At 43.4% G+C, this 12,938-nt stretch overlaps 1 protein-coding gene across 1 annotated transcript in view; it reads left to right on the top strand.

The window, feature by feature from the left end:
• The window catches only part of TRHDE (thyrotropin releasing hormone degrading enzyme), a 213,440-nt gene that overhangs the window by 8,662 nt on the left and 191,840 nt on the right, over window positions 1–12,938 (top strand). Inside the window, exon 2 of the mRNA XM_078601407.1 lies at window positions 846–1,122. Coding sequence (XP_078457533.1) covers window positions 846–1,122 — 277 coding nt within the window. The remainder of the gene's footprint in view (window positions 1–845; window positions 1,123–12,938) is intronic.

Here is a 12,938-nt window from a genome sequence, read left to right as displayed (position 1 = left end):
CACCCAGCCACCTAGAAATTTGCACCAACCTCGGCAAGAGGCATGCATCGTTAACCTATCGGCTATATTAAGAGGGCTTCTGCTGAGAGGTGGCTGAGTGGCCCAGAGGTCACGAAACTGCGCTTCTTGGCACTGCTCCGATTCTGGATTATGATCAAGACCATGGGCCGAAATTATGCCAAGTTCTCAAGGATAGTAGTCACCAATGACTGTCCAAATTAAATTGATCCCATTTAAAGTAGGGGTTTGCACTTCATTTGGCAAAATTCCAGCTATGACAATGATAAATAATGGTTTGGATATCATGTGACAAATCTTACTCGCCAGCAGTAGCATGTCTGCCTACTACTGTTTGAACCAGAGGTCACTTGCAGAGATCTCGTGATAAGGGTGCCACTGCAATGCGAAATCTCTGACATTTCTTGATGAGACACCATCGCACTGTCGTGGGGGATGGGGGGGGATGGGGGGAATAGACGAAAACAAATCCCAAAAACAAGGGTGTTGCATGTATGTTAAACTTCTTTCGCACCGTATGTAGCCAACCCATGCTAATTGCATACCTGTCAACCCATATGGTTTACCCGTATTCTTGTACAGGGAAATTGAGTTTAAATGTTTTGTATTTTTTGGTTTCTCCCTTGACATGGGACTTTGCTGAATGAACATTGAGATTTATAAGGGCACGGGGTGACCAATAAGGTCTGAATTAGTCTGTAATGAAGTAGGCACTGATAAGGGGTTGACAGATATGTAATCGGAGCTGTTCCGCCATGTATGCGTGGCGAGCCGTGGCCCACTGCCTGGGGCCCGCCGGAGCTAACACGGGTCCAGCGTGCGCCCAGGTACCTCGGCGTGACGCAGTTCTCCCCGACGCACGCCCGCAAGGCGTTCCCTTGCTTCGACGAGCCGCTCTACAAGGCCACCTTCACGCTGAGCCTGCACCACGCGGACGCGATGCTGGCGCTCTCCAACATGCCGCTCGCCAGCCAGGAGCCGGCGCCCGAGCCCGGCTGGGTGGTGGACCACTTCGAGCGCAGCCCGCCCATGTCCACCTACTTCTTCGCCTGGGCCCTCTGCGACTTCGAGTACAGAGAGGGCATCACCCGCAACGGCATCAAGGTGGGTGGGAGGCGCCGTGGTATGCTGGTGACGCGTTCGCTGCTCCATCTTCCGTTTTGCCTCGCATGTGCCGGTGGGGCGGGGCGGTGGCGCAGCAGTTAGCACACCGCGTTGTGAACCCATGGTCTTATATTTGATTCCTGCCTACAGTTCGTGTCGGTAATGTCTCCAGCTTCTTGTTTTGTCTTTTATCAGTAATCCACTCCGTAGTGAATTATGTTTATCTGTCATCCCAGTACCAAGCACTCATTTATATGGCTGAGTAGGCCTGGGTTAGAGCCCAGGAACGGTTCACTTGATACTGCCGTTATTAATAAGTGTGAACTAAAACTAGGTCTACCATATTTCTGCAATGCACTACAAGCCATCACCACCACACCACATCTCCCAACAACAACAGCAGCCGCCATTCTCTACTTAGTGGCGGTGACATCACCACAGACCTTGTGCCAGCCTAGGTGCACATACAAACACATACACATTCCAGTATCAAAATCTCATAATCCTCGCTTCAATCAAGGCCGAGTGAACATAATTTGACAAATATGGCTGCCGCCCGATGATGCCGGTTGTAATTACTGGTGAAACGTCGTATTCAGATTGTAAGTGTTGTGGATTTGCTCTCCAACACACCGGTGTGCTGTACTAGTAACGAATTGGCATGTTCTGTTTACATGACAAACCTTACTAATTGGCTGTGTCGGGTGGTGGCAGGTTTAATGACACATTTATATTTACGCAATCTAACAAACAAATTTGCTGTATTATGGATGATATTGGTCGCTAAAGCCTCCTACGTGTTAAACGAACATGAGAGTAATGCTCATTCATTTTTGGTAGTGAGTCAGTGGTGGGAATTCCACATTTTTTTTGGCAGGCCTCACGTCACGCGTACTACTAACATTTTAGCCATCCCACAGTGTTACTGATTTTATGCGCTGACTGACATTTGAACTCCCAGCTTCGCCGACCGTGAGACCACAGCTCAAACCGGAGCCGTCTGACCATTTAATGAACAAACGTGTATGCTGCACGAGTGGGAAGTCCATTGAGATTCAGAAGCACACGCCAATGATGCTCACCGCATCGAGCGTTTTCAGACGCGCTTCTGCGTCTGTCTGGAACGCTCTTCCTTCCGATATTAGGAAGCCACTGAAGCTATGCACTTGAAAAATCTAGATTGAAAACTAATTTCTTTAGAACTGCTCTTCGTGTTTAGTTTGTTGTCCTTCCCTTGTGCCTCTGATAAGCACGGTTGGCTATGTACGGTGTGAAAGAAGTTCAACGTACAGTACATACATACAAGACATTGTGTGATTATGAAATGAGACTCCCTTCAAGCATTGGACTATTTTAAATGGCAGAGTAGATGAGCGGCCAAATTATGTGAATATCGGGTCAAAGGTTAAATTATTTTCATAATTGTGATCTCCTTCCCATACATTACATTCCATAAGCCTTCAAATGGCTCCTCGTTTCTTGAAATTGGTTGAGGTCTCAAAGGAGTTCTCCAGACGTACATACAGACTAGCCGCTTACTACGTAGATTGTATTGTGGTGGCGCATGCCTGTAAACCAGTATTGTCAGTGGATCACATGGGGATAAAGCCAGCGTATGCACTTCCATGGCAGTGAACTGACTTTAAGATGCAGTCCAGCAAGTAGGCTTTTGACTGTCTAAATTTGTCGAGCAGGGTTGACCATTCTCACTTTTAAACATTTAATAAACATAGACACTCCGCTTGTCTACTCCCAAGGACCTTATTTTGAGACATACTCCACATACACTCATTCTCATGCCATTGTATGATGTGTAATCTACGCTATATAAAGCATATGCTGCTCTATCAATTGTAGTTTAGTTTATTTGTCCACTCGTGAAGACTGAACGACTGCCTTTGAAGGAGGTTTAAAATACAGAACTCTCCACAAAGCTTTCGATAAATGTGTAATCAACGAATGAAAAATGTAATCAATATTGCATTACATCCCATGAATTAACAATGCCCAATGTCTGTATTATAAATAGAATATTGTTGAGCATTTTCAGAGAGCCCCAGACCCGTGATTAATCACAGGCCTACTTTCCAATTTATTAAAACAAATCCTAAACCAGTCCACATGTTTTCGTGTTGCGTATAATTGCATTTTTTTTACTACCATCACGGCAGTTTTTCTTGGAAGCTTGGAGGAAAAGGGCCTGACCTTTTGACTATGGTGGCATCGGCGGGGGGGGGGGATGCAATAATCATTTGAGCAGCCTACGCGAATGTTTACAACGACGAAAAGTATCGTTGCGGGGGGGGGGGTCTCGTAAACCCTGCGGTAACAACAGCAATAATATTTCTCATAAAGCCGCCGTTCCCATATGCACACACGCCTCCCCCCTCTACCCATTACTCTGCGGATGGTGGCTAGAGATCACATTAGATGCTGGGGGGGGGGGGTCATAGGCATACACAGCGCCTCGCGTGTCATCTGTTTGTATAATTAGAGCACAGCTGAAGTGGGTTTTCTTTTTGAATGTGCGAAAGTTGTGCACAGACATCCGGACGAATGGGACTGTTTGAGAGTCGCTCATTACACAGGCCAGGTGGTACAATGGCAGAGTGCCTGAGGCACAATTTATCGTCCGCGGGGGATCACGAGTTCATATCACAGATAAGGATTAACCCTGTGCACGTTTCCTTCCAGAGCTGATAAAATGCGTGCTCGTCTTAAGACAGTAACACGCTAATTTACGTCTCTACCCCTTTAACGTCATTTCTAAAACACATCGTCACTTTATGATTAACTTTCGATTTAAAGCTTTCGTGACTGCAAGGATTCATCTTCTTGGTTCTTTCGGTAAAGTCACGTAGAAGGGAAGTAATAAAATAATAAAAATAAAACATAATAAAATAATTCTCACGACGTTTCGGCCAAAACGCAAGCAGCCGTTTCGGCCACAACGCAAGCAGCCGTCTGCTTGCGTTGTGGCCGAAACGTCGTGAGAATTATTTTATTATGTTTTATTTTTATTATTTTATTACTTCCCTTCTACGTGACTTTATGATTAACACCACTACGTCATTTGCGTCGACCTCAACCCCACACTGACGTCGCTGACCGCATCACGTGTCCTCTCTCGTTATCCTGTCGCCTCTCAACCTTCGCCTCCACCACACACTACTACCCTGTACGTCGCTTTGATTGACCTCGTTTCGATATTCGTCCTCGCACCTTTCAGGAACGCATCCCCCGACTTAAACCGGGGTATTGCAGCGTTACGATGTGTGGCCAGGAATGCCTCAGGGTCCTGACAAGTTTTTGAATGATGGGGGGCAATAGTTGCTGTGTGTCATTAATTTGCGGGAACATTTTCACATTTGGCAAATCGGATTAGTCGATGGGCAATATTAGTGTGGTGGGTTAGTGTGTGTGTACTTACACCCCTTACAAATCATCTGGGCAGCGTGGAAGAGTAGGCCAAATGCCGTCTCGAGGTGTTCTCGAGAGCAGTGCCTCTCAACATTTTTTGGCGACTGTACCACCCCTTGTTGAATTTTGTTTCAACCGAGTCGCCCCTTGCCTGACCCAACATGGTTCCGAGAAAAAAAAGTATGAATAATGAACATCAATTACACCATGGGAACCTCATTTGCCAGTAAAAATATGATAATTGTTTTTTTACCCTTCTATCTGGCAACAAAACTGACACCTTTTTACAAGGAGTCTTTTGTTTGTATTATGACTGTAGGTATTGCGGTCTATGCAAACATGACTCCTTGTAAAACGGTGTCAGTTTTGTTGCCAGATAGAAGGGTAAAAAAACAATTATAATGAACATCAATTTTTAACTAATTTTCAGTTTTGTCAAGTATCCTAACGTAGCGAGTAGCTGCAGGCGAATACAAAATAAAAATGCAACGCACGCCAGTGGCGTCACTAAGGTTGGTGTCACCCAGTGCGGTAACTCGTGGTGTCACCCCCCATGGACCTCCTCCCGTAACAGACCGTACAGAATCCTTAGTAATGTGTTTTGTACTAATGTTACTCGTAAATCGTAATTCCCGTAAATCACTGAATGTAATGGCAATAGTAGTGACGTAAACAACTAGCAACATTAAAATTACACCTTCATATTACAATGTCATACGTACAGCCTAAATGTATTTACTTTTACATAGTTTCACGTGGTTAAAGTGAAAATTCGGTAACAAAACAATAGAATTCGAAGTAAAAAAACGTTAAACATTTAAGAACTACTGTACATCAAAAGCAGATATATATTTGGAAGACAGTAATGTTTTTAAAGATAATAAAAAAGACTAAAATAAAAAACTGATTTTAAGATTTAAGTTATATTTCTAAACAAGAAACATAGCATTTCCTCCCATTTCATGTTTTAAATTGTCAATTTCTCTGTCTAGTTATCAAATAGTTATATAATCAATAATTGTTTTACATGTAAGTTTATTATCAATTTTAATCATAGAATAATATGTGATATAGTTTTAAATTGCTTAAACGTGATATTTCTTAGATTATATGAATATGAACAACCAAATTGTTTTGTAAAATCTTTCTAAATTGAATTACAACATTATTAGTTACAACATTATTAGTAACGGAGCGGAAGCCTTTTTAGATTTTTCTCCTTCTTTTACTTTAATTGATACTTCATTTTCCAAAGAAATTATTGAGATAGGTTCACACTGATTACCACAATATTGTAGCTCAAACACCAGCAAATTTGACAAAATCAGCGACTATAAAAACACGAGCAGCGACGAACACAACAGCGCGTGCTTGTAGCGCGTGCAGACGAGACCACGTGATTAGAAGCGTCACTGTAGTTGGGTAACAATGACAGCTCTGACCGGAGCACATTAGAAGGTTAAAAGTAATATTTAATTTTTTTAAACACGCTTTTATGAAATGTACTAGTATAATGGAAGAACTCCACGACTCCAGAAAGTGGCCCTGAAGTTTGCCATAGCGTAAGGGACCGTGGCCAATTACAGCCAACGTCAGTTGACCGTGGATAATTAGACCGAAGCCGAAAGATAACGTGTAAAAAAGATTGTTAAAAATATATATACGTTGTTTTTTATGATAGAATATAATATTGGCATCAGTATGACATAAGTATACCAAGTTTGCAGTCGCTACCACATTGGGAAGTGATTTAAAATTGAGTTACAAGATTTGAGGATACAACAACGACAACAACAACAGAGTGAGTTAAAAGAAAGCATGTAAAAAAGTAAATTAGGGGCCGTCCATAAATGACGTCACGCGATTTTGTATGTTTTTTTTACCCCACCCCCCTTCTGCACACGGCGTCACAAAAAGTCACACCCCCCCTCAAATATGACGTCACAAAGCTCTGCCCCCCCCCCCCCCAAAACCATATTTCCATTTTGAAAATAAAACATGCTTCAAATTCATAATCAACGTTTTTGGGTTTAGATCGCGTTATTTATAGATGTGTCGTAACCCTCCACCACCCGACACGGCCAATCAGTAAAATAGTGTCACGTTGACAAAAGACAAATAGTGCACTGCTTTACGTGTTAAAATGCTTCAAATTGCTTTAAACTATTGTCATTGTCGTGCGTATTTAATGTGGCTCTGCACTCTGATGTTGTAGGCGACAACACTTATTAAAATGGAGGCATTGGAAAGCTGAAATTTAGCATAAAATTCACTTGAAAATATTCATCGTCTAACTAAAACTGCAGATGTTCAGAATATTATATTGAAATTGTCTTATAATTATCATATATTAAAAGTAATTATCACTATAAAAAATGCTTGAAACTTTGTAGTAGAATGAAGCAAAATGGAGAGTACAATTATAACAATCACATATTCATTCCACGGAATGAAAAGCCCTGGTAGAATCATTAAAATCTAAATGCTGATTAACTAAATGTATACTCCTCCATTCTTCGATGGAGAAGCAAAATGCTCTTTCATGGAATAAATATAAGGTGACCTTAGTAAATTTAAATAATGAAATAGTTAATAATGAAAATTTATCAAAATTAGTGTTGTTTTAACAATTCTATTTATTTCGATTTAAAGCTTTCGTGACTGCAGGGATTCATCTTCTTGCGCCCCCCCGTGGTGCTGTTGATCCTGCATAATGCATGGGCATAATGGGACTTTGAAACCCCTCCGCCCACCTCCTACGCATTGTCCATTGGTATGCTAAATTCCTCTTCATATGCACATTCTTTTGTTAAGGCGCTCCTCCTCGCAACACCTATATAAGCTCCTAGCTTGATAATGTTCTCATTCTTCGCCTGAGGACGGCTGCTTGCGTTGTGGCCGAAACGTCGTGAGAATTGTTTTATTATGTTTTATTTTTATTATTTTATTACTTCCCTTCTACGTGACTTTACCGAAAGAACCAAGAAGAACAATTCTATTTAATTAAGTAGAACGTGTTGTTTATATTGAAAGTTGCGCATTTTTATGTGACGTCATATTTCTCACCCCCCCCCCCTCGTCACACATCGTCACAAATGTCTACCCCCCCCCCCAGGTGCGTGACGTCATTCATGGACGGCAGCCTTAGCACAGAGTTTTAGCCTTGTAGGTATATTGATACAGTACATGTAAGCTGGGCTTACGAAAAATGTTTTTGTTGTTATAACTAAATACAGGCATATGTTTATGAAAAATAATACATTCCTGCTGAAACACTGCACAAAAATGTTATAGACAGCCATCTTGGTGTCACCCCCTCTGATGGTGTCACCCGGTGCGGTCTTCACCCCCCCCCCCAGGAGTGACGCCACTGACGTCACGCTCTGCATGCGTGACGTCATGTGTTCGTGCTCGCTGGTTTTTCTTGGAAACCACCAGAGGTGGGACAAAGTCATTGTTATGCAAGTCCAAGTCGAGTCGCAAGTCATCAAATTCATGACTCGAGTCTGACTCGAGTCCAAGTCACATGACTCGAGTCCACATCTCATAGGTGGGACAAAGTCATTGTTATGCAAGTCCAAGTCGAGTCGCAAGTCATCAAATTCATGACTCGAGTCTGACTCGAGTCCAAGTCACATGACTCGAGTCCACACCTCTGGAAACCACGTTGTTTACTCTTGAAAACCACGTTTTTTACTCTTGAAAACCACGTTTTTTACTCTTGAAAACCACGTTTTTTACTCTTGAAAACCACGTTTTTTACTCTTGAAAACCACGTTTTTTACTATTGAAAACCACGTTTTTTACTCTTGGAAACCACGTTGTTTACTAATGAAAACCACGTTTTTTACTATTGAAAACCACGTTTTTTACTCTTGAAAACCACGTTTTTTACTTTTGAAAACCACGTTTTTTACTCTTGAAAACTACGTTTTTTACTATTGAAAACCACGTTGTTTACTATTGAAAACCACGTTGTTTACTCTTGGAAACCACATTGTTTACTCTTGGAAACCAGCGTTGTTGACGATCAATGCGTTTAGAAGGATATTTTAGATCATTCTAGGTTACCACATGGACTAAAATTGTATTGTAGTTGTTTTATATTGGCAGATTCATACATGACTATTCACCAATGACTCTCACCTATGTTATCATTTCACACAATTGTATAAATCACCTCACGTGTATCCCCAGGGGCATTGCCACGTATCCCCAGGGGTCCGTGTACCCCCGGATTGAGAACCACTCCTCTAGAGCACCTCCAGTGGAGGCCCTTCCCGCTATTCGTGGCCTGAACAAGCAATCTCTGGACTGCACATCTGTGGATAGTCAACACAGAGGTGCAGCACCAATGGATAGCGCTTGTCAGATAAATTAAATTTTCACCATTGGCTCAGGGACATCAATGGAGATGAACGAGAGTTGCCAACCCTTACCTGGATTGGCCGGGAATCTCTACCGGGAATTGGCATTGATCTCCCAGCGCCTATTGAAAGCAATCCGGGAGATTTTAAAAGAGGATATTTTAAGAAAATAAAAAAATAAAACACCTCCCGGGTTAGCGTCAGTCAGACTTGGCAACCCGAACATGAACATGGCCGAATGTTGAATATGTGTGTGAGTATGAGAACACTTTGGCTCTTGACTAACATTATACACCTACATACGCACATTTTTTTGTCAATCCATTGCTGGATAGGTCCTCCCCACACAGTGTGGGTCCTGGATGTCATTTGATGATACATCACCATCCTGGAAAGTGTGGGTTGTGTGAAGGCGCGGGAGCATAGACATGGATGCATAGGAGTACAGTACAACAATGCATCTTGCTGAACTGCCCACAACATAGCACTGAGCTCTAACACCAGTAATATGGAGTGGTCATGCATCAAAGCACTATCTTGTCTCGCCCTGCACAGCTTCTGATGCTTGACGAGATCGCCTACATGCTGGGTGATTTGGTCATGGGAACATGTTACATGTTACATGTGATTATACGGCACCACGTTTACATATTTACCATCGGTGCACCAAGGGGAACATTTCCTCTTCAAAAACGCACGCTATTTTGTTTTTGCTCACAAACACTGTTTAATTTCACGTGGGAAACACGGCTCCGCTTAGGGGTTGTACTTGTGAAAATGTTTACAACGGAATTGCAGAGCGAAATGCATAATATTCGATGCACACCCCCTCAAAAATTATTGGCACATGCATTGCATTGTAAGCGTTGCGCACGTGAAGGCGATCTTATCTTGTAAAAAAAAAAATACATATTTCTAAAATCGCACTTTTTCCCATAAAATGGGATCTACCTGTTTCCGCTGCTATCGTGATCCGACAAAAGTCCATATCGTATGTATGCAAATAATGATGCCATTGAATGTATAAATCAGGAGGTGTGCATTCTATTACATTCTGCTCTCTCTCTCTGTCTGTGTCTGTGTAAATTACTTGTGTTGCACACAGCAACAACCCCAGATAGGAAAATGAGAATCGTGCCAGATACGCTGGATTGTGGCGGGCATGAGGAATGGCAGTAATTTCAGCGGAACATTTATAGAAAGTACGGTGAAAGATTGAGCCCGAACGCGAGAAGCCGTTTGCGTATTCAGGGTGAGCTGAAATTTAGGAGTCCATTTCAATGAGAGTAGAAGAGTGAAATCGGGGGGGGGGGGGGGTGAGTGGAGGTAAATATATAATTAACACTTTCACTTAAGTGGCACAATGCGATCGTGTAAGAACAATTGGAATTGTTGCGTTGTTGGGCGCCGTCGAATAAATGGATCTTCGTAACGATGGAGATGGCAGCGGTGATGGCCTTTGCAGGAAATACATTTCACGAAACTCTCTCCGCCAGATGTCGAGACACATTCTTAACGAGTCGTGTACCGCCGAGTGCAAGACCTCTGTGTCCTCGAAGCAAGTTATAGCCATGATTACAAAGATCAATTCACTCCTCGTGTCCCACACTGAAAGCAGGCGAGAGCCAAATGACATTCATCATCTCTTTTGCAAGGAGACTAAGAGTAGGTTTACTCGCAACAACAAAAAAACCTCCCTTACTGATCCACTCTGAAAGTAAATTTCCCCCTATGCTTGTAATGCTGCTTTGAGGCTATTTCATATTCACATGTTTATACTTATCCTACCGGGCACGTGCACGTCACTGGGAGGCCTAGTTTCTAATTGGGGGTATGCTCTCATTTGTCAACACTTTTTTCTGATTGTTCTCCATAATATCAGTTTTTTGTTAAATGCTCATTATTTTTCTTCATATTCAATTTAAATGCACAATGCGCACGGCGATATGAAAAAGCTGAGATTACTTCAGACGCCCGTTAATCCGTTGCTATATAATGAGGTAATCCTTGCTAAGAGCAATGTACTTTTTAATTGAACGTTGACCCTGTTTTCTAGCGCCATTCCGCCTCTGTCAGTACGCACTCTTTGATCAGCTCTCATAAATCCCTGCACAAATGAGCGGGTGTGCCGGAGGCAATGAACCTTCGACGCTGGGCTTGGTGCCGGGTTCACCCACTGCTAGACCGTCACCCAGCTGGCAAGCTCACGACAGTTGTGGTCAGTCGTGCCACGAATCGACCGCCGCACGAAGACAGCGGCGCGGGGTGAAGATGCCGCTTTGCGTCCCGTTCAGATGCGCTGCTCCTACTACGGTCGTCTGCAGAGCGCTCTCTTCCTCCCGATATTTGGAAGCCCCTGGAGCTGTGTAGATTGCAAAATCATTTCTTTAGAACTATTTCTTTGTGTTCCGTTTGTTGTCCTTCCCCCCTCCCACTGCCGCACCTCCGATTGGCACGGTCGGCTACGTACGGCGCGAAAGAAGTTCTACATGCATACGTAGACCACCCAGCTGCCAAGCTCACGCCAGTTGTGCTCAGTTCGGCTTTTGTTCAGTCAATGAAGAGCACAAGGGCACCGGCAAATGGTGCGGTGGTTAAGAATGCGGGAACACAGAGGTCGCCGCTCCGATCTCCCGGCGCGGCAGTTGAAGCAACGGTGCCGGTTTCTGAAATCCCACCCCACCCCACCGCCACCTCTGTCCACCCATCAGCACGAATCTGGCTGTCACCAGAACCAGCACACCACAACTCCCAATGACAATAACAGCCGCTATTCGCTGCTTAGTGGTGGTGACATCACCACTGACCTTGTGCCAGCCTAGGCGCACATACAAACACATACACAGTCCAGCATCAAAATCTCATAATCCTCGCTTCAATCAAGGCCGAGTGTCTTTCCCGTTCAAAGGAACATGATTTGACAAATCTGGCTGTCGCCTGATGAAGCTAGTTGTAATTCCTGGTGAAACGTCGTATTCAGTTTGTAAATGTTGTGACTTGCCTCTCCAACACACAGGTGTGCTGTACTAGTGACGAAATCGCATGTTCTTTTTACGTGACAACCCTTACTAGTTGACTGTGTCGGGTGGTGGCGGGTTTTAACGACCCATTCATATATTTACGCGATCTAACCCAAACAAACCTCTATTATGGAGCATAAATGCGTTCCACTGAAGTTAGTTGTTGATCGGCAGGACGCGTGTGGTGGGGTGAAGTGTGGGTACTGCCACCTCTTCCGAGATAACCGGCCGGCATGGTAAAATGGGCCAAGTAGCAACCTCTTCCAAGTTGTCTGCTCTTTGTGGAAGGGCAGACCAAATGCCTTCTCAAGGGGCCTTCAAGAGCTCCCTACAGTGAAGGCCCTTCACCTTTGAACCTTTAAAAAATCAGCTCTTGCTCAGTCGGTTCGTGCACTGTGCAATGAACCTGGTTTAGCTGAGTTTGATTCCTGGCCACAGTTAACATCAGTCACGAGTTACATATTAAACCAAATCTAGGTTCCCCTTCACCAAATCTGCACTGAGCAGTGCGTGTGAAATATGATCAAATAGCGACAATGACTCACACAGTGCAAGGAGGCATTCATCCAACAGTGCATTGGCTTTCATCTTCTTGGTTCTTTCGGTAAAGTCACGTAGAATGTAAATAATAAAATAATAAAAATAAAACATAATAAAATAATTCTCACGACGTTTCGGCCACAATGCAAGCAGCCGTCATCAGGTGAAGAACAGGTCTGTCGGGGAGACAGCGTCTGAATGAGACGACAAACCTGGTCTTCACCTGAGGACGGCTGCTTGCGTTGTGGCCGAAACGTCGTGAGAATTATTTTATTATGTTTTATTTTTATTATTTTATTACTTCCCTTCTACGTGACTTTACTGAAAGAACCAAGAAGATGAATCCCTGCAGTCACGAAAGCTTTAAATAGAAATTTAGTGCATTGGCTGTTAAGGCTATATGGAGGATATTTTGTCCTTTGTATAAAATGTGTCTGGGGTACGGTAGCACAGTGTTTGCACACTATGC

The sequence above is a fragment of the Lampetra planeri genome, chromosome 16, assembly GCF_965212315.1.
Source record: "Lampetra planeri chromosome 16, kcLamPlan1.2.h2, whole genome shotgun sequence".
Taxonomy (NCBI): Eukaryota; Metazoa; Chordata; class Hyperoartia; order Petromyzontiformes; family Petromyzontidae; genus Lampetra; species Lampetra planeri.
The sequence above is the reverse complement of the archived record's forward strand: the minus strand, read 5'-3'. Positions and strand labels throughout refer to the sequence as shown.